Source organism: Protomyctophum parallelum (genome assembly GCF_964188405.1).
Source record: "Protomyctophum parallelum genome assembly, chromosome: 18".
NCBI lineage: Eukaryota > Metazoa > Chordata > Actinopteri > Myctophiformes > Myctophidae > Protomyctophum > Protomyctophum parallelum.
In genome coordinates this window covers 28887794-28911241 of record NC_139716.1, presented here as the reverse complement: position 1 = coordinate 28911241, position 23448 = coordinate 28887794, and the positions used below count along the sequence as shown (strand labels likewise).

General features: G+C 43.1%; 1 protein-coding gene across 1 annotated transcript; it reads left to right on the top strand.

Annotated features, from left to right (window-relative positions):
* LOC310876058 (E3 ubiquitin-protein ligase TRIM39-like) lies at nt 1-6474 on the top strand (the record flags this gene model as incomplete). The annotated part of the gene is made up of 6 exons (XM_083789505.1): nt 1-591; nt 856-951; nt 1811-1935; nt 3045-3153; nt 4553-4703; nt 5927-6474. The coding sequence occupies 6 exons, from the start codon at nt 1-3 to the stop codon at nt 6472-6474; spliced, it is 1620 nt and encodes a 539-aa protein (XP_083645631.1).
* Nucleotides 6475-23448: the final 16974 nt, after the last annotated feature.

The following is a 23448-nucleotide window of genomic DNA, read 5'->3' as shown; positions in this document are numbered from 1 at the left end:
ATGTCAACGCTGGCCGAGTATCAGTTTCGTTGTTCGGTATGCCTGGAGCCGTTCACCGATCCCGTGTCCACGCCGTGCGGCCACAACTTCTGCAAGACCTGTCTGGAGACGTACTGGGACAGCTGGGACGTGTGTCGGTGTCCCCTGTGCAAGGAGGAGTTCTACAAACGGCCCGTGCTTCGGGTCAACACCTCATTCCGGGACGTCGTCGAGCTCTTCAAAAACAAGAACACGGAGCAGCCCAAGCCCGGTTCGGCCACATCATGCATGGCCAATGTGGCCAAACCGGGCGAGGTGCCATGCGACGTCTGCGTGCAGGGCCTGCAGTTGAAGGCCCTGAAGTCCTGCCTGGTGTGCATGGCGTCCTACTGCGAGGCTCACCTGGAGCCTCACAAGACGTCCGCGGCTCTGAGCAAACACAAGCTGATAGAGCCGCTGGCGAACCTGGAGGAGAGGGTGTGCGGCACGCACAACAGGATCCTGGAGTGGTTCTGCAAAAAAGAGGAGCAGCTGATCTGTCAGTTCTGCGCTGAGACGGACCACAGCCGGCACCACGTGGTGACCGTGGAGTCGGAGGTGCAGCTAAAAATGGTGAGATGTGTCAGTTTGATTGATTGGACATTTTATCAACCGTCTGCAGAATGGGTATACAGTTCGAGGAAAGTACAGGTCAATACAAAATCTGCTAAGAGGATAAAACCAGAAAAAGCACTAGGACCCTGATGTAAACACTGACCTGTGATGTGACAATAAAGCTGACTCTGATACTGCTGATAGGGGTACATCACGTAGGGGTACAGTAGTTAATCACACCCCTTCTGTTCCTATCTATTCTTTTCCCCCCTCTCCCCTCAGTCGCAGATCAAGAGGAGAGAGAGGGAGGTGGAGCTGATGATAAAAGACAGAGACAAGAGGGTCGAGGAGATCAACTGTTGCATGGAACGAAGCAGGGTGGGTTGCACACAATCACTATGATGTCCATCCGTCCATTTAAAAGACCCTGTGTGCTGCCAGGCAGCCAGGGCACGGGTGAACGGTCAGTGGTGGAAAAAGTACTCACATTTGTTACTCAAGTGAAAGCATCAATACTGCAATGTAGAACTACTCCGTTACAAGTAAAAGTTAATCAAAATGCATTGAAGTAAAAGTATTGGTATCAAAATGTACCCAAATGACCAAAGTAGAAATTACTCATTATGTAAAATGTCCCAATTAAGTACATTAACTTAAGTACTGTACTTAAATACAATATCAAGTTATTTGTACTTGAGTATTTCCAATTTCCAGTAGGCCTTCTTTTGCTTCTATACTCACTACACTACATATCAGAGGCAAATATTGCACTTTTACTCTTAATTTACACTTTAATTTATTTGAAAACTTTAGATACTAATTACTTTTTTGATTATTATTACAAAACATACGATACAGTAACAACTTCAGCCCCATTTGCAAATAGCCAATCTACAAGCTCACAATGTGACGCATTGTGAGCTTGTAGATCTGCTATTTTCAAAATACTTTTATACATTAGAAACTTTGAAATGAGACATTCTGCATAATGAGTACTTTTACTTTTCGTACTTTAAGTACATTTTTAAGTCAATACTTTTATGCTTTTCCTCATTCATTTTGAATTCCAGACTTTTACTTACAACTATGTTGTGTGTCAACAAAAGTCCACTATGTACAAGTTTGACCCGAACCCCACTTTGATAACTATACTGAATTGTCTCATGTACGCAGCATGCACACATGATAACATGTTTTTAATAATGTGTGACCTGCACCTGCCATGTCTTAATTGTAGGATATCGCGCAGAAGGAGATGGAGTCGAGTGTCCAGGCGTTCAGCGCTCTGATGGCGTCCCTGGAGCAGACGCACAGCACCCTGATGGCAGAGATGGAGGCGAGGCATGATGCCGTGCAGCGGAGGTTTGAGTAGGGCTGTAACGATAATAGTAACATATCCATCGAAAAATCCATTTTAATTTCAAGAATCGAAGTATATCGATATTGGGGATATGTCCCAAATTCCAATACACTTTTTTCGTTTCCGATCCGATCCTTGCGTTAGCCGATACCGATACCGAATACAGATACTAGTATTGTGATCTCGTGTTGTTTTTCTAGCTATCTAGCTAAATATCTCGTGTTGTGTTTATACAGTAGCAGACTCGCTTTACTGTGCACTTGCAGTTTGGGAAACTCCAAAGCAAACTCCACATGCCCCAACATATTATTTGCCATAGTGTCAAACCCTTATACCCCTGTGTCGGATCGGTGGTTAGACTGGCATATTTGCCGATACCGATATGACCCGATATGACAAATAAGTGCCAATACCGATACTTTTCAGATACCGATATATGGTAATTTCAAAAGAAGGAAGAGGGGTTTAATTACTTTTCCATTCCATATCACTACAATTGGTTTATCGATAAATGTGCGTATTCTCTGTGTTCATATCGAGGTGCGGGTTTGTCTATTATGTGTTCAAAATATAATGTCTTTGTATTTGCCAGAGAATCACTGTTTACTTTGTTTAATTTATTTCCATATTCACACATCTTCCCTTGCACTATGCACACAAAACCTGCACTATCCACATGTTTCACACATATTTAATTTCTTTGCTGAATAGCTATACTCGATTTTAAATCATTGAATAGTATCGCATCGCCATGACAATGAACCAATATTGTCCATGTATCGTATTGTGTATCATGTAACCAGGTATCATGATACGTATCGTATCGCTTTGACCCCATTCTGAACAGGAACCCATTTTGGTGTTAGCATCATGTCATGCTTTAGCTATTGAAAAATAGCAGATCTACAAGCTCATAGCACGCCACCGAGTGGCGCGCTATGAGCTTGTAGGTCTGCTATTTTTTGAAAAATCGAAGAACGACTGACATTTTTAGAATCTGATCTCAGGTCAGAATGGGTTAATCAGACCAGTGTGTGTCCAGTGGAAACCTCGTATGAATCTGATCTCAGGTCAGAATGGGTTTTAAATATATATTGTTACACCCCTATAGGTTCGAGGGCTTCGTGCGTGAGCTTCAGGAGGAGATCTCTGTTCTGGAGAAAAAGTATGCAGAGCTGGAGAAGCTCCTGCAGGTCGAGGATCACATGTCACTGCTACAGGTCTGTTTTTGTTTTTAAATCTCACATAGATATACTTTCAGTGGTGGAAAAAGTATACTCACATTTTTTTTTACTTTAGGCCTGACGTCGAAATTTAAAAAATATATATTTTTAAATGTTTCTATATCGGTGGTTCTCGATATTTCATGTCAAGGACCCCCGAAGATATATGAAATTGGCCGCTGACCCCCATCTGAAAATGTGTTGTTTCAGGGACCCACCTCCCAGAAGCAAAGGTTTGAGTTAAAAACGTTCGCTCTGAAAGAATATATATTCAAAGCTTTGCACCACATTTTTTCAAAAAATAGCAGACCTAGATCTGCTATTTTTCAATAGCTAAATTATAACATAATGTTTAAAACACCAAAAGGGGTTCCCGTCCAGAATGGGTTAAGTAAAACGGTAAGTAACGGTATAAGTAAAAGTATCAATACTGTAATGTAGAAGTGCTTTGTTACAAGTAAAAGTCCCCTATTCAGGCCCGGGCCTGAGGCTCAGCAGTCAGCGGTCCAGGCACCTTGGCTCGGTAATCCAGTCTGGCAGTGTGCCGCGGGTTCGACTCCCGATCCCGACGGCCTTTACTGCATGTCACCCAACCCCCCCCCCATCTCTCCATTTCCTGTCAGCCCACTTTGTATCTATCCCTCAATAAAAAATGTAATAAAGGCGAATAAGCCACATAAAAAAAAACTATAATAAAAAGTACAAAGGTATTGGTATCGAAATGTAAATAAAGTACCAAATGTAAAAGTACCCATCATGCAGAATGTCCCATCGCAAATCTTCGAATGTATTAAAAATGATTTGAAAATAGCTGATCTGCGACGCATTGTGCAGCTTGTCGATCGGCTATTTTCAAACGGTCAAAATGTATATTATAGAGCTGAAGTGGTTAACGTATGTTTTGTAATAATAATCTACAAATCTACAAAGTAACTACAATAACTCAAGTTTGATCTCATAACGGGCCGACAATATATGTGTGGGCCTTTTGTTCCAAAATGATACCGTATAACATTTTAGAAAAGAATAGAAATTTAATTAGTCTGTAAACGTGAAGCGTCAAATGAAACCTGATTACATGATGTGATGCTTTTCAAAGACATTTATAAAACAGAAAAATAATAGAAAACATATCTTTTGCAGATAAACATTAAAGGCCCCAAATAAAAAAAGCTTATTTTAACAATCATTGTTTTATTGTTTTCAGCATGGTTTTAAAAGATACAGACAGAAAAATATATACACAAATCAGTGCACACAGTACAGTACAGTATTGTAAGCAAATGGAAATACATATTGAAGCCTAATTGTAATCTTTCACATAATGGAACAGACACAAGCTAAGCTTTACTCCATCAAGAACTATAATACCTGTCTGTCACCATGTTTTTTACAGGATTACAGCCAGATTTGCCGCACACCACAGTCTCTTCAGAACTGGTCGGCCATCGCAGTGTATGAGGTGGATTTCCTTGGCTGCATACGAGCTGCTCTGGGCAAGGCCAGGGAGCTCGTCAACCTGCAGATGGACAATCAGGCAGCGGCTGGTAAGCCTGATGCCAGTATCAGTGTTGTTTCAGACGTCGACTAAAACTAAGACGAAAAATGTTCGTCGACTACCTTTTTTCACTGACAAAATCAAATGGAAACTAAATGAAAACTAAGCTACGATGACTAAAACTAAGACTAAATATACTGACAATTTCGTCGACAAATAAAAACTAGACTAAAATGTTAGGAAGGGACTAGTGGACAAGAGATCCAGTATGAGTCATTTTACACTTGGTTGCACTACACTACGCGTCGCAACGCGTTGTGAGCTTGTAGATCGGCTATTTTCAGCAAGTCGACTAAATCAACTGTAGATTTAGTCAACTAAAATCTTATGACATTTAGTCGACTAAAACTAGACTAACACTAAGACATTCCAGGTGACTAAAATGTGACTAAAACTAAATGAAGTTTCAGTTCAAAGACTATGACTAAACTAAAATAGAAATTTGCTGCCAAAAACAACACTGGATGCCAGTATCACTTTGCCAAACGATCCGAGATCTCTCTCTCCGCCTACTGATACTACAGTATGTCTGTATGGAAATGTAAATTCAGGCAGAGGGCTCTGATCTTCCAGGGTCGTCACAAAATGTGTGTCTGTGCAGAAGTTGAGACACACTGAGCTTACAGTTACAGTGTAGATTGAGGTCCCAACAAATGGGTGTGTGGGGCAATGCATAATGATATCAAACAGAGGTTCTTTGAAATGACTGCAAATAGGTTGAGAAATAACCCTAAGTGGTAAATATTCAACATCACAAATATAATTGTGAACACAGTAACTGAAAACATTTTTGTGTTTTTTTCCCCCCTTCATTTTGCAGAGCTCAGTAAGATTCAGCGATTTGCTGGTAAATGTCATTTTTTATTTATCTTAAATGTGTTGCTTTCGGGCAGAAACCTTGTAGGCCTACCTCCACGATACTTCATTTGTATGTTTTGTTTCTAAAAGAATGCCCCAACTATTTCCTCATCGTGATACAGTGCCATGCAAAAGTAGCAACAATAGCCGATCTACAAGCTTGTAGATTCGCTATTCTTACTATTTCAAAACATATTTAAGTGAAATATTTAACCAATGAAAAGTACAACTAGAGCTTGTGACTAAATATCGGATTAATTGGAGAGTCAAAGTGAGAGACACCTCAACACATATCCCTGTAACATGAAGCAGTATATACTTCTAATCCCACGTTCCCCATCGTCTCCATAACAGAGGACATCACCATCGACCCCGACACCGCGGGACCCTGGCTCGTCATCTCCGAGGACGGGAAGGAAGTCAGGCAGTCCCCGAAGAAACAAAAGGTCCCCACGAATCCCCTGAGGTTCACGGAGAACCTGTGCGCCCTGGCGACAAAGGGCTTCAACATGGGCCGCCACTACTGGGAGGTGGCGGTTCGGGAGAAGTCCAACTGGGCGCTGGGCGTTGCTTCCGGCACGGTGAACAGGAGGGAGTACGTGACGCCGTCCCCCGAGAGAGGCCTGTGGGCCATGGGCCACCGGGACGGCAAGCAGTACGTGGTATTCGCCAAGAAGCCCGTCGCCGTGTCGCTGTCTCCCCGGCCCAAGACCATAGGGGTGTTTGTGGACTACGACGAGGGCAAGGTGGCCTTCTACAACGTGGACGCCAAGGCTCACATCTTCACGTACAACAACTGCTGCTTCAAGGACAAAATATACCCAACGTTTGACCCCGCGTTGACGGTGGAGAGGAAGGAGACCGCTCCTCTGCAGATCATGACCGTAGAGATTTCAAAGTGAATGACTGAGCAGAAGGAAGCTTAATTTTCTCTGTTTGAAATTGTAATTACATTAAAGAATTGCCGTTATCCATGTCATCGACTGTAAAGAATATTTATATTAAGTACGTACTTCAGTACATAATTATGTACTTAGTTACTTTCCATCGGTGATTGGAGGTGGTCTCCCAAGCTGGAGTTTGAAATACATTGTTTTCACGGCAATTCAGCAATTTTAGTCGTGTGCAACATGACAACTGTTTTAAAGTATTGCAACTACACCACTAAAGTCTCTGTAATGTTTATGTTGTATTATTACTACAAAACGATCTGAAACAATTAAGGAATTTAACATCATTAAAGCTGTGCTGTTGCCTGAGTCCAGTGCATTCTGTCATCTTCCGGTCCAACATGAAGTGAACGGAGTTGTCGTAACTCTGAGGTTTAATGGCTCTGCTATTATCGAAGTAGCATAAACTCATATTAAAGCACAATATCTAGCCACGGCCAAACAGGGACTATACCTCTTTGCTGAGCAGTAGATATTTGGTCAACTCTCTTGTATGGGAGACCCTGGTTTGAATCCCGGTAGGACGACAGATTGCAGCTTTAAGTCCCTTCGCTTTTGTTTTTTTTAACCTGACTTCATTTACATGTGCACACAATACTAGTCGGTGTGTAATGATAGGTGAAAGTGAAGGGTGGATTTGAAGCAGGTCATTGCCCTGTTGGTCGGAGGGTCAGAGGCATAATGCAGGACATGAATGTGATACTATTACATATTCCCCGGCTTAATCCTGAAGATATCCCCATTGCTGTTACTCGTAAAGTAATGCCCTGCAGTGATTGATCATACTACAACTACAGCGTCATACGAAAACATAACAAATAGCAGATACCACCACCAAACATGGTGCCTGAGAAGTTACAGTTTACACACCCAACTCCGACATTTAACAGCTTGTACCAGCTTGAATCTTTTATTCATGATTCCTGATTCTCTTGATTTTTTTTTATTCTTGACTCAGCAGCATGCAGGCATCCCCCCCGTGGTGACAAAATGGCAGGACTCACAAGAGCATTTTAATTTAGGCAGACAGATTTTGTCACGGTACTCTCAGTTTATCCAGCGGGGTTTCGTGCTTCCCTGCTACTCAGCACGTTGTCATTTTATATAAACAGCTCCATGCCGACACCAAATCTGGGTCAAATTCCTGCTAGACTGTTTGGAGAACATGTACGTAGGGCCTGTACTGTAAATCAGATCGGTGGGGCGTTGAAATGCATGGCAAAAGGATTTGCCATTCACTGGGTTTACAACGTTTATGACCTCAGACCTCATTATGATTCTGAATAAGACCAATACGTTTATATGATTTGAATATCAGATTGTGCACACAGTTGTTTTCATTGTGCTTCTTCAGGTTGTGAAAGCACCATTGATTTATTTTTAACACACACACACACACACACACACACACACACACACACACACACACACACACACACACACACACACACACACACACACACACACACACACACACACACACACACACACACACACACACACACACACACCTGCCCTGTTCTGATTGGCCAGGCCCAAAAACCTGACCTCTTCTGATTGGCCAATATGCAAATGAGGCATTATGTAGGAAAAAATGCTAAACAATATGCTAAATAAAAATCTACTACTGTGGAAGGGTTATCATGTATTAATTTACTTGTATTGAGGCCTTTAAACAATTTAATAATTATAGGTCTAGTTTTTCCAACCAATTTCGGAGCTCTAGCTGGCTCATGGACTAAGAACCACAAAGAACTGAACCGGTTCCCATTGGGAACCAACCGGTGGAAAGGGGGTCTCAGTGTAGCAAAGCTATAGGCCTATCTGCCATTTCTACCACTAGGGGGAAACCTTGAGCCATCCTTTTAAAACGAACGGCAGGTGGCCAGGCAGTAATGGATTCTGCCTCCCTTTTTTTTTTTTGCTTTCCACTGACATTATCATTTGTGCCAAACGCTGTTACCCATAGTGACTTACAATTACTGGAACAGTAGAGAATACTCAACAAGCACAAGCTGCCATTATAAGAGAGCACAGGTCAGAGAGAGCCACAACAGCCAGACAAATGGACCAAACAAACATTCCTACCCCTCAACTCTCAAGGATGTATAAGGCAACTGTGACTTGGAGGCATTAGTGCTATAAATGAAGGCTCTTGAGTGTGTATAGACTTCAGCATGGCGATGTAATAAACTCCTCATTCTCTAGTGCCGTCTCTACTTGAAACCCTCGGTTTGCATGCAGTTGCCTCCAGGGAGGTTGATTTCTCTCGCTTTTGTTTTGTGTCAGTGTCACACAGACACGTTAGGCATTCCCCTCCAGTGGGTATATTTACTTATACTTTCTGCCCTTCGTGCCTATTACATTGTATGTATAGGCCTACATTGTATGCGACAAAGGATCTCCACTACTGCCTGGCTGTCTGTGACTGTGGTGCGTGTGGGCGAGCTTTATAATGCATTTGGTGAGCATCCCTGACGCCAAATCAAACTGCATTATATTTAGCACCACCACTGCCAAAGACGTATAGTGTTGTTGGAATAAACCAAAGCAACCCGGAGGATGTGGACTTCTAAGAAAGGGGAGGAGCTGTTTCTGCAAGAAAAAAGAGTTGGTGATCCCATGCAGCAAAAACTACAATATTTTCTTTATTTGATTTATTTATTGGTTAAAAATTTTGAGCGGTGCCTAAGCCTAACAGCAGACCACTATAACAATAATAAATAATAATAATAATAAAACTTTATTTGTATAGCACCTTTCATGACATGAAATGCAGCTCAAAGTGCTTTACAGAGCAATGGAGAAAAAAAGAAAAGAAAAGCAAGGCTTAAATATTAAAAAACAAGAGCAGTAATGCAATACAGTGAGGACATGAAAAACAAAAAAATTAAAGATCAATTAAAAGCAAGAGTGTAGAAGTGGGTCTTGAGCTGTGCTTTAAAAATGTCTACAGAGGCTGCCTGTCGAAGGTACAGTGGGAGTTTGTTCCACGCCGTCGGCCCGTAGAAGCAAAACTCTGCTTCCCCGTATTTTTTTGTTGCCATTTTTGTAGGCAAAGCGAGCAGGCCAGCAGGACATATTTTGGCAGGCAGACATGTAGGTATATGCGAGACAATAGCACAGTACAGTACTCAGGTGCTCAGTTGCACCAAATTCCCAATCACTGATTGATTCCCACTGACACAGGGGTTCCTAATCAAGCGACAACATGACGCATAGGCACAACAACAAAATGCGGACCATATAGACAAAAAGGAAAAAAAAGGTCATAGACACAAAAAGAAGCAGCTGCACCCCAGTGAAGAGTATATAGACAAATCTACGAAGCGCTGCCCAGCTGGGTGCAATCATAACCGCTGAGTCGATCAACCGGCTCTCATTATCGCCCCCTCGACACCGCAGTTATGGTGTCCGCTCGGCGGATTCGTCTATAGCCGAGTGAGTGCCCGTGTCAAACGGTGGCAGCTTAATTCAGAGCCGCCCGATTTGTACACCAATATAATATGGTGAGAATCAATTATAATCGTTCAGTCGTCAACATAATATAGGCCTATATACAAGTAGTGGATGAGTTACAACACTAGATGATCTTTCCTGATAAATCTCAACCATTCTAAATTGTGCCCACAAGCTACCTATTAAGTCCCACAATTAACCATAAAATGGTTAATGGTAATTTGAGTAGCCCAGGGGTGTTCTACAACTGAAAACCAGTGTTTTTTTTCTTCTTTTTCTTCCTCTCTTTCCTTTCCTCCTATATTCCTCCCTTCCGTTTCCCCCCCTGGTGTCCAGACAATGAAGGGCAGAACTGTGACATCCTCATGATGTGTCCGATCCATCTTCAGCTACTCATGATGAATGTGTCGATGTTCTCTTCACCTCACGTCGCCAGGCTTTAATGTTCTCTCGATTTTCTCTTGAACCTCAGAATGTGAAATGAGCTCAGGGAGGTCGTGTGTCCTGTCAATCATGAGCCAGCATTGTGAGCACATAGCAGATTGGCAGGAACATCTCTACAATTGTATCTTTGTACTTTGTTTGTGCTGTACTGTACTGGGAATGACTTTCACACCATTTCGGAGGTGTTATACTTTCTAGCCTTCCTGACTCGACTTTGGATGTCTCCGCCTGCTCCTCTATTGTATCTGACTGGCAGTGCCGTCTAGATAATCGTCTCTGTCGGGCAGTGGCGTGCACAGATAGACACTAGGGGGTGCTAGTGTCACCCCCTGCCCTTTTCCCTCTGGACAAATGTGCCCTTTTAAAAAAAAGAAAAAGTTTTGTACTTTTTGGTACAGTACAGCATGTGGACCATGGTGGCATTGATCAATTCAAAGCGTCTAATATATTATTTAGGCCCCAAAATCTATAAATCTCGCACTATTAAGGCAACCGGCCGGTTCCACACACTGCAAGGTGCCCTTTTTTCACTTGAGCACCTGCCCCTCTAAATGTCTGTGCACGCCACTGCTGTTGGGTGGGAACCTCACTATGTCCAAAACTGTTACTTTTCAGGATTCAAATTAAAAAATAGCAAATAGTAATTAGCAAAGGTAGCAGATCTACGTGCTCAAAATGAGTTGCACCCTTGTGGGTTTGCTGCTTTTCATGCTGTTGTATGTAGGCCTATGATCAAATAGGGCGTTAATTTACAAAAATAAATAACGTTTAAATATGGAGATAAGAGTTGCTGCCCGCTGCACCAACGATATGTAAATTATTCAGTGGTACAGTAGACGTACAGTATGCTCCTTCTGTGTTCAGGGTCATTACTTCTGTTTTCTGAGGCCTATCTGTAGTGCGCAAAGGTGTTGAGATAGCAGGATGTTTTTCTTTTTCTTTCTTTGCCTGCCTGTGGTGGTGGATATGGGCCCAGTGCCAAGTCCTCTGCAAAGTCAAGATATTCTAATGTTGAGAAAAGTGTCCATCTGATGCCTCAGGCTTCTCTAAGGATGTTCTTAATCTTTGGCAGCACCCAGTTTATGAGTATGTCCGAGTTGAAAAATGTAGGGCTACAGTGCTGACATCAGACAATCTCGGTTCACTGCTGAATTCAAAAATGTATAGTCATCGTTTCCTAGTTGGCGAGATGGTATATGGATGTCCGTTATGCACAATGTAATATCCCTCTGAATATCTGGTCAGCACATCCACTCTCTTTCCCATAAACCGGCTTATTCATTCCTCACTGCATATCACATTATTTACATATATATATTTTTACAAAGATGTTGCTTGGAATGGACAAAAGGGTGGTTCCCCACCAGTTGGTGGTGTCTGCCCATTATTCCGACCTCTCAATATTCCGACCTCCCATAATTCCGAAAAAGGTTAGGTTCAGGGTTAAGTTTAGGGTTACTGTTTGAGATAGTGTTAGTTCGGAATTATGGGAGGTCGGAATATTGAGAGGTCGGCACCGTAATTATGAAATTGTGAAAATACCTTGTACATTCATCTGGTATTTTCACGATTACGTAAAAATGAGAAAAAGGCCGCACACTCGTAGCCACGACGCTGTATATTTATTGACAAGAATCCAACGTTTCGACCTTTCGGCCTTCTTCAGGGAATAGAATTTTCACGATTATTTTCACTGTTCGTTCATCTGGCATTTTCTTCCCTGCCAATATGTCTGTGAAGAGATTTGCTGAAGCAGTTTGGCTGCAAATTCTGCATGTACTTTGAACAGCTCTGCACTGAGTTCAGAACCTTTCCGCTCAGTATTGATTTGGAATTAGTTCTATTTCCTTACATGAAGGTCAGTCTCTGGTCTTGCATTTCAGCCTCTGCTGTTGGGCGTGGTCATCTGTCCATCGAGCCTCCACTTATATCTCTAATATCTCCTATTCCATGATACCCACCGCCAAGATTGCTCATATTATATTCCCTCTTGTTCACTCTAGTCACTTTCCTTGTACTTCAGTTTGCATTGATCTTGTAATCTTTCTGACTTTGCTTCCATGAGCTTCTTGGGTTCTCCTTTTATCTGAATTGCCAGGTGTCCACTTTAAATCCACTCCCGAGTCCCTTTGTATAGGCAAGTAAGGCAACCTTCATGTGCCTGTAACTTTTCACGCTGACATCACTTACTCTCCACATCAAACGGTTGGCTTGGCGCCCTGTTGTTCATTCCCAGCTAGCACTCCTCAGTTTCAGCTTCAGTGTTGCTGGTACTAGATAGCAGTTATCAGCTCCCCGGACCCGTCGTGACTGACAACAGTGATTTCCGTCAGGTGCCATTGGTCATTATAGGTGATCCGTCCCTTCCACCAAGTGAGCTCATGGATTTCGCAATGTGGAAAGAGTGTGCCTCTGATGACCAGGTCGTAGATGGTAGAGTTCCAACTTCCAACAGCCTCTCTCCTTTGTTGTTGCATGCATTAAAATCCCTCCATTATTAACGTAACCATATTGTGTACCTTCTAATTCAACCTTTGTTTTGTTAATGTCACTATCATTTCGGGTAATAGCACTGGATGACAGGGGCTTCCACCTTAACCTTCTAACCTTCATGAGTCTGCTATTGACAGGTTTCCATTCTGTCAGACACTTCTCTATTGCTTTTTGACGATAATGGCTATAGCTGATCATGGTGTTGACTGTCATCTGTTCCCGAGTACTACAGACCTGTCTCTCCCGTTTGTGTTATGTGTCTCCATAACCCAGTTTTACATACATTCCAGAAACCGTAAAATGTAAAATGTGTGCTAATTAGTAAGGCCAGGACATTGTGCATTTGTTTGTTTAACTGTATGTAATGCGTTTTTTTTATTATCTTTTTTTCTTTTGTTTTGTTCTGTATTTATGGACATTTCCTGATGTTTCTTCGAAGATTTTGTTTTGTATTTGTGCTGCCATGGGGATGTGGGGGGGGAAATATATGTCAATAATTGCTTTGAAATTACTATGTTGTAAAGAAAAATCAATAAACATTATGTCTATTAGTGCTGCCAGGCACGGCTGCACTAAATACTTTGGGGCAGGCCCGTCTAGAGTTTGAATGGACGTGTCACAGGCATCAGTCAAAAGGGAGACGGGAAGGATGGGTGGGGAAGGATCAACATATGGAATGTCAGAACAGGTCAGCTCCATCTAAAGGTTTTTATTTTTTGCGGCTTACGCCTTTTATTGATTTTCGAAGGGACAGACAGTAGGCTGACAGGAAACGGGAGAGAGATGGGGGGATGACATGCAGTAAAGGCCGTGTCGGGTCCGGGAGTCGAACCCGCGGCACACTGCGACTGGATTACCAGTCCGGTGCCCAGACCGTTACGCTACGGCCTGGGCCCATCTAAAGGGTTTGATGAGGTCAGATCAACATGTGTCCGTGAGGCCAGATGTAAATGGTAAATGGAGCCAGGCTCCATATCTGCAGATCTAGGTATAGTGATCCAGTCTTCTCCATGTATGGCTATCCAGGGTTTGATGACGTCAGTGTCGTGATCTTCATATATGGAGACGGCCATATATGGAGCGTGTCCAGTGACATTTAGAGGGGCAGGTGCTCAAGTGAAACCGGCCGGTTGCCTTAATAGTGTGAGATTTATAGATTTTGGGGCATAAATAATATAGCTTTTCATCAAGAATTGATCAATGTCACCATGGTCCACATGCTGTACAGTGTACACTGTACAGAAAGAAGAGCACCACCTAGTGTCTATCTGTGCACGCCACTGAGCATGTCACAAGGCGTGACGTACTACTACTAACTGACACGAGGCGTGACTGACTGACATGAAATGCAGGTTTTCATAGTAAACTGCGAATTACCGTCGCAATAAGGACATACAATACTAGTGACTATATTCAGACCGCTGCCATCTTGCCAGCAAGGTGCTAACAAGGTGCAACTTCCCATAGCCCATTCTGACCTGAGATCAGATTCATACGAGGTTTCCACTGGACACACACTGGTCTGATTAACCCATTCTGACCTGAGATCAGATTCTAAAAATCGCCGTTCTTCGATTTTTCAAAAATAGCAGACCTACAAGCTCGTAGCGCGCCACTCGGTGGCGTGCTATGAGCTTGTAGATCTGCTATTTTTCAATAGCTAAAGCATAACATGATGCTAACACCAAAATGGGTGCCCGTTCAGAATGGGATAGACAGCCTATATTCACCCAAACAGAAAAGTCCTATCTAACTGTATTAAATAACGTCAAACTCACCAACATTGCAGCTGTACGGAAAGTTTGAATTATCCTCTTTCAATCTGTAAAGTTTTTGTTTCAAAAGCTTGTTATGAACAACTTCCTGTCGTTTCTTTGTAAAGCAACCCCCTGCTGCCTCCTGCGTTATGTGCAAATTCAAAACAGGTGGTATGCAGGGCAGCTGAGTGATTATCCAAGCACTCCCAAACTCTGACACTCTGACAGGAAGTAGCTCGTAACTGTCTACGGTGGATTTTTATGAAACAAAAGCTTTACAGATTGAACGAGGATAATTCAAGCTTTCCATACATATAGCTGCAATGTTGGTGAGTTTGACGTTGTTTAATACAATTAGATAGGACATTTCTGTTTGGATGAATGGGCTGGCTATGGGAAATTGCACCTAGTTAGCACCTTGTTGGCAAGATGGCAGCGGTCTTAAAGGGATAGTTCATATTGTTTTTAACTTAAGTTGTATGAAATACTTGCCATTAATATAGTGGTTGCAACTGTATTAATTGATTGCCAGAGTCCCGTGGTGGGAGTTCTGCTCTGGTTTTGGTGAAATATCAAGTAGTTCCGGTCATTTTGTGGGGGGCACTGCGGGGCCACGCAGTAAAGGTAAATTAATCCACAAAACTAACTAACGTCATTTGTATTGTTGACCTAATTCAAAAATATTAGTGCAACTTTCGTTCTTTTTTTACCCCTCTATCACATGGTCGACATGGATGATGGAGGGGTCAAAGTTGAACGAAAGTCGCGCTAATATTTTAGATCAAAATATGGAATGAATTCTGTACTGGCCATATATGGAGCGAGTGTTGAGTGTACAGGGTTTGATGAGGTCAGATCAACAAAAGTTGCTGGCCGGCTCCATATGTGCAGATCTAGGTGATGGTTATCCAGGGTTAGATGAGGTCAGAGTCGTGATCTTCATGTATGGAGATGGCCATAAACAGTATGGTATAGCGTGACGTGTCACGAGGCATATATCCATATATGGAGATCTATAAGGGTCTCCATGATGTCATGTCACAAGGCATGGTGGATTGGCAACCATAATAATGGTGGTGTGACAGACGCGAGACGCAGGATTTCAGAGTAAATGCGGCCTTCAGTCGCGACAAGAAATCATCATTTCTAGTAGAAGCATATTTACTGAAAAACAGTAGGGGTAATTTATTTTGGGAAGCTATAGTAGACTTGTCTATAGGTCCAGTTGCAAATAGCAGGTGCTCTTTTTTTGGGCGGTTTTGAAGGAGGGTATAGGCAGTCTCACTTTTTGATGTCGGGGGGTGTTCTGTATTCTGGCGCCATAATAGCAGAATGAATTCATCCCCATGCATGTTTGTGCCAAATCTGGGGGGATTGAGATCAGCGGAGTTCCCACTGGTGTTGTGCCCGTAGGCATGTCTCTACTCTTTTGAAGTAGTCTATAGGTAGATCTGGGGAACTAGGTCCCTTGAGTACCGTGACAACCAGGCTGTACTGTGTACGCTTCCTTATGGCATTCATTTGAGTATCATCCTGTGCCCCGCAAACTCCAAAACCTGGAGGATGTGAATCCTGGTGGATTACGCTTTGTCAGCGAGGGGTGCGAGAGTCGTGCGACCCTTATTACTTGTCCATATAGCTTGCCTTGGGCTCACTCTAGGCACACGTCAGGCCTTCGACTTTCCAACCAGCGACGGCTCCAGAAAACTGTGACTGGGGGGGGGGGACTATGGGGGGGGCTGGCTATTTAGTGCGGCCGCTAACGAATGTTGGTTTACATAGAAGTCAGTCATTTGGGTTTGTTTGTGCTTCCAACCACGACAAGGTGTCCATGCTTCGGGATGCCTTGTTCTTCATTAAAACGGACTGTGTCCACTGGGACAGGTTTTACTGGGAGCTTTTGCTCCCCCAATGGGATAAAACATTCCTCAACAATACTATATTTTTTGAGGAAAACTAATCTTCTGGTCTTAATGATGTCATCGAATGCTTTAAATCCTTTAAATATTGATTCCTCTTTCTCGCTTCAATTGATTTTTCCTCACTTTAAAACAGAAAGAGCTCTCCACGGACGCCATTGCGTAATTGCTGTGGTTATTATAGTCACATCATGCATGCACAGTACAATTTCATCATGCATGGTTGAGTTACCACGTAGGGAGCGTTGCATTTTTTAAACTTTTGGTGTATTCTAGTCGCTCACAGCAAAGAATATAGCCTTCAAGTTCAAACTGGGTTTTCCTCCGTGCATGTTTGAACACAGGAGGTGTGTATACATTACGTTCAGTGGTAGGTGTGTGTGTGTGTGTGTGTGCGTGTGTGTGTGTGTGCGTGCGTGTGTGTGTGTGCGTGTGTGCGTGCGTGTGCGTGTGCAATATTCAGTATCATCAGGAGCACACCTCATATGTAGAAATAACTGTTACTTTTCAAATTCAAAAATGACAAAAGTATCAGATGTACAAGCTCAAAACATTTCAAGCCGCGTTTCGAGCTTGCAGATCTGCTATACTTTTGATGTGTTTTTGTTTTTTTTACGTGTGAAGCTGTGCTACACCCCTTTTGGTGTTAGCACTATGTTATGCTTTAGCAGCTAAAGCATTTTTCAATAGCTAAAGTTTAGCTATTGAAAAATAGCAGATCTACAAGCTCATAGCACGCCACCGAGTGGCGCGCTACAAGCTTGTAGGTCTGCTATTTTTGAAAAATCGAAGAACGACTGACATAGAAACATGGCTTTTTCAGAAAACTGTCAGGATGTAGAAGACATTTATAGAATCTGATCTCAGGTCAGAATGGAAAACTGTCAGGATGTAGAAGACATTTTTAGAATCTGATCTCAGGTCAGAATGGGTTAGGGTTTGGAGATAAGAGGTTTTTTCTGCCCCGACAGGAGTGACTATAGCCTCAGCATGGCCACTGCAGTGGTGGTGGCGGTGGGTTGCATCCAATCTATCGAACGGCACGGCACAGAGAGACTGCGTGTGCGGGATTCTCGGAATGGAGAGCCTATAATATAGCTTCCTCTCTCCTGTGTGTGAATTGTCTTGCCCTGTCGCCGTGTGTCAGTCAGTCAAGGTAAAAAACGTGTGATCCCTCTCTCTGTTTCTCTCTCTGTATTTAGTATTTACCCATCCATCTTTCTTTAGCGCTCTCTCTCTCTCTCTCTCTCTCTCTCTCTATCTCTCTCCTCATTCCCCCCCTCTTGGTAGACCCCATGTTATTTTCCATAACCCTCTCTCTGAGTGTTCCTTTTCACATTTATAAATAGAAAGCTACCCTCCTCCTTTTTGCTCTCTCAATCCCCCCCCCCCTCTCCCCCTCTCTCTCTCTCAATCCCCCCCCCCCCCCCCCTCTCTCTCTAGTTTCTCCCTCCTCCCCCGCAATCCTCCACTTAGTCTCTGCTGGAAGCTACAGTTCACTGTGTTTTTTCCTGCCTTCACCATCTCCCTTTCCCTTAAACACCTCCATCCCTCCATATCTCTCTCTCTCTCTCTCTCTCTCTCTCTCTCTCTCTCTCTCTCTCTCTCTCTCTCTCTCTCATTCCACTTTAATGACATTAAATACTCCAGTACCGATACATATTTGCGGTGTATTGTTAAGATGTGGCCTATAGTACTAAACGATAATCAGACATCAAACATTTCAATTATTCAGCACCTCACCCTCAGCATATATACTACACGTGCGCGCGCATTTGTGTGTGTGTGCGTGTGTGCGTGTGTGTGTATTGACACACTTATGCAACCTCTCTCTCTCTCTCTCTCTCTCTCTCTCTCTCTCTCTCTGTGTCTTTATCAGTCCTGTTCTCTTGCTCTGTGGTTTCTCAGAGGGAGGTGTGTTCTTTCGTACCTCCTTGGAGGTGATATGGACCGCCAGTCCCAAGCGTTATTGATAGTCCAGATAGGGCCAATCATACAGTGTGTGTGTACTGATAACCTAGCCTCTGTACCCAGGCTTTCATTTCCATCGCTGATAACCCAGCTGTAACACCCCCCCCCCCCCCACCCCCCCCAACACACACACACACACACACACACACACACACACACACACACACACACACACACACACACACACACACACACACACACACACACACACACACACACACACACACACACACACACACACACAGCTGAATTGGACGCCTCTGGGAGCGACTCGCACGCAATGACAGCTTGCTTTCCCCCCGGGAGACACACAGGAGATCATGTTGTCCCATTATCACTCATTATAGGCACACATAACGTGTGTGTGTGTGTGTGTGTGTGTGTGTGTGTGTGTGTGTGTGTGTGTGTGTGTGTGTGCGCGCGCTAAATACATTTACTCATGTAGGCCTACTGCACTTAACATGTTGTGGTCTTTTTTGTACTTTAGTTGAGTATCATTTCCAATAGATCTCAGAGCGGCAAATGTTGTTGTTTTTACTTCGCACAATTTTTACAGTTTACTTTTACTTTAATTTAGATTATCAAAATAAAACAAACATAGGCCTATTGCATGTTAAGTGATGAATGGTGACGTATAATTAGCTAAAGACTCAACCTACCCAGCAGCGCACGCAAAATAATTATGAAAGATCTGCCCTTCATTTCTACCAGCATCAACATTAAAGTCATGAACATCTATTTTAAACTGCGTAAAACTGTACATGCATAAAAGCTGTGACATTAATACCTGTGCCAATGTCCTTTGATGTTCAACACAGGCTGCTTCTGATCTTGGACAGGCAGTGAAGTGTATATATAACTGTATATATTATAACTTATTCTAGAGAAAAATGAAAATGGAAAACGATAAATAACAGAAACATGTAGAGCCATTCACTTACTGCATCGTATGTGCTGCTGGGCAGCTTCACCTATCCTTCTATAAGGACAAAATGATTTCATTCCGGCCACCGCAAACTCAATGTATAAGTACCATCCGGCTGGGGTGACTACATGGTGTGGTGAGTACTGAGAGCTGAAGGTAGGTGTGGCGCTCCCTCCATCTCCCAGGGCTCTGGGTAGGTGTGGCCCTCCCTCCATCTCCCAGGGCTCTGGGATTGGCAGTGATTCTCACCCTTTTTAAGTGATTCTCAACCCAATTATCTTTTACCGGAACATACCTGGCCGGAAAATATACCTCCCTCACGGGATTACGATTGCTGTTGGCGGTTACTTTTTACTTACTTTTTACTTTTATCCATTTTTCTTTACTATTACAGTCTTTGTACCTTTATTGTCTTTGTTTTTGTTTTCTGCTTTTGTTTTTGTTTCTGTACTCTGTGTATGTGTATGCTATCATAACTCTCTGTATACATTTTGTGCATATATAGTTACTCTATCCTTGCATCTGTCTGCTGTCTCTGGACAGGGGGAGGGGGGTGGGGTACAGGGGAGAGGGGAAAAAAAGGAAAATGGACTGTTTTGACTGAATCGCCTGTCTGCCTGTATTGACCTGTAAAAAGGAATAAAAACAAAGTCAACACAATTATCTTTTACATCCTGACAGTTTTCTGAAAAAGCTGTGTATCTATGTCAGTCGTTCTTTGATTTTTCAAGAAATAGCAGATCTACAAGCTCATAGCGCGCCACCGAGTGGCGCGCTATGAGCTTGTAGATCTGCTATTTTTCAATAGCTAAGGCATAACATAATGCTAACACCAAAAGGGGTTCCCGCCCAAAATGGGTAATTTCAAGCTTGACAAGTTTGTTATCTTTGAGACCTAAAATTGACATACCGGTAAGTGTCAGTGATATTTGAACACTGAGACTGTACAAATGGAACCACACAGTGGTGTAAAGTAACTAAATACATTTACTTACTGTACTTAAGTACAGGTTTTCTGCTCTACATGTAAAGTGTCTTGACTGAGACACTTGAATTGAAGTACAATTGTAAGGTATTTGTCTTTACTATTTCCAATTTCCAATATGTTTATATAGGCTACTTCTACTCCACTACATCTCAGAGGCAAATATTGCACTTTTACTCCACTACATTTATTTGACAGCTTAGTTACTTTGTAAATTTGGATTATTATTACAAAACATAGAGTGACCACTTCAGCCATAATATGCATTTCAGCAATTTGAAAATAGCCGATCTACAAGCTCACAATGCGGCACGATGCGACGCGCACACACACACACACACACACACACACACACACACACACACACACACACACACACACACACACACACACACACACACACACACACACACACACACACACACAGTCCCCCCCCCCCCCACTGCAGCGGAGGGGGGGTTGTTTCAAGTTCAGGTTTAGCACCCTTGGCAGTTGGTGTGGCCAATATAAATACAGGGCACCCCTCACTTCACACAGTGAGTGTGTGTGGCAGATAGTTCAGGTTTAGCACCCTTGGCCATTATAAGAACCTGATATAAACACTTCACATGAGGGGTGTGATCCATGACATTATTGGACTGAGGCCAGGCCCATGAGTACAACATGGGGGTGGAAAAAATAATTAAAATCAAACAACTTCAATGGAGCAGCAAAGTGTCAAGCTGTCCTCATGGCAGCATTCTCTCCTGTACTGAAATGTTTCTCTTATATACTCTGTAGGCTCCACCCATTGATTTCTAATAAACCAACCACAGAACAACAGCAATCCACCCAAGATGCATGTTCTAACCAATCACCAGGCCCATCCCTCAATCAGATCTTCAGACACCAATCAATCACACAAACACATCGGCTTCAACAGCCCCCCCCCCCCCCCCCCCAACCCCCCTCACAGTGTCTTTCTGTGCAGATAAACAAAGATATATCAGAGATATTCATATTAAGTGACAACAAGCACAACGTATACATTTCAATATGAATGTGTTGATGGCTGAACATAACAACACAATAGATTTCAGGGATATTATATGATCCCCTTGAGACGCAGCATCATAAAAACATGAACAAGACACATGAAAGGCTAAGCATACAGTACACACAGATACAGATGTACACACACAGATACTGTAGCTGCTCACCCTCTCCCGACACCCACATCATCAGATCAGCCGTTAGACAACGGAGAAAAGCAGGCAGGGCATGCAGACAGTGCAAATACAAGAGTGTAAATGTCATTACTGGTACTGTCTGTCAGTCCAGAAGCATAAACTGATTCAAGATGTGAATGTAGGGCAAGTCCTAAAGCAACTGAAGGATGAAATAGACAGCTCACTCCCCATTCACTCCATATTAGTACTTCCAGGATCAGATGGCAAACAATGTTACTTCTTTCCTGCAGTCCACTTTTATATTAATCCCATTTCTTTGTTTCATTTTCCTTCTTTTTTTTCAGATGGTTTAAAGCTCCAAAATAACTCAGACCTTAGATGAACTGTAGTGTGAACTGCAGAAAAAGGACTGAGGCTCCCCTTTCGGTAACAAGTGAGTTGTCCGGACATCTCACCCCGAAGGTCCGGACAACTCACCAGACATCTCACCCCGGTGAGATGTCTTCACTTTCGGGGTGAGCTGTCTTCACTTTGGGGGGTGAGCTGTCTTCACTTTCTGGGTGAGCTGTCTTTACTTTCGTGGGTGAGCTGTTTTCACTTTCAGGGTGAGCTGTTTTCACTTTCTGGGTGAGCTGTTTTCACTTTCAGGGTGAGCTGTTTTCACTTTCTGGGTGAGCTGTCTTCACTTTTGGGGTGAGCTGTTTTCACTTTCTGGGTGAGCTGTTTTCACTTTCTGGGTGAGCTGTCTTCACTTTCGTGGGTGAGCTGTTTTCACTTTCAGGGTGAGCTGTTTTCACTTTCAGGGTGAGCTGTCTTCACTTTCGGGGGTGAGCTGTCTTCACTTTCGGGGTGAGCTGTCTTCACTTTCGTCCAACCTTTCATCCAACCTCTTTAAGAGATTTTTGGTATTTTAAAGTAAGACCATGCATAAAGCATGTTGTCCCCTCTCTGACCCCATATATTTATTGTCTCCACCAGGCCGAAGGCACTGGGAGAGAGTATGTTTGCCGAAGGCATGGGGAAAGAGTATGTTATGCACTCTGTCCGCGTGTGTGTGTGCGTGTGCAGGGTTTTGCACACAGACTCCCTGGATGCCAACGATGAACATCTGCCCCAAATCTTCCAGAACGGCCTGTAATAGCGCCACCAGGAGGCCGACTTTTGAAAAACACATTTTTGGATATTACTCCTCCAGATTCACACTATCTCTATAGTCATGTGTTCAAGACTGATCTGCCCGATATTTCCTATTCCATCCTTATTGGATAACATTGGCTTTCAAAGTTTGCAGGATTGGCCCGTTTTTAACAAAAAGCCTCAAATCATGAACGCAGCGTGTAATTTACGTGAAATCTGCCACAGACTTTCCTACTAGGCTGAGGAATATATCCCACCTTTTTCACACTAGCCTATTATAGAGGCCTATATTATTATCTAGTTTAATCTAAGATATGATTAAAATGTCCTGAGTGTGTGCGTGCGTGTGCGTGTGTGTGTGTGTATGCGTGTTTGTGTGTGTGTGTGTGTGTGTGTGTGTGTGTGCGTGTAGATGCCACAAACATCACAAGGAAGACCGTTCAATGATGTAATTGCCCCTATAGAATACAGCCCTCATGTAGATGATGTTATTTTCCATCAGCACAGCTGTGAGGTATTAATTGCGCATGGAGGGAACCTCAAGTGATTCATCCAGCACGTTGAAGATGTGCTCGACCCGGCAATCACTATATACATTGTTCATGATCGGTCCGGTTGAAATAGCTAAAGCAAAACGTCCACTAGAGATAAGACCCACACAAGGGGG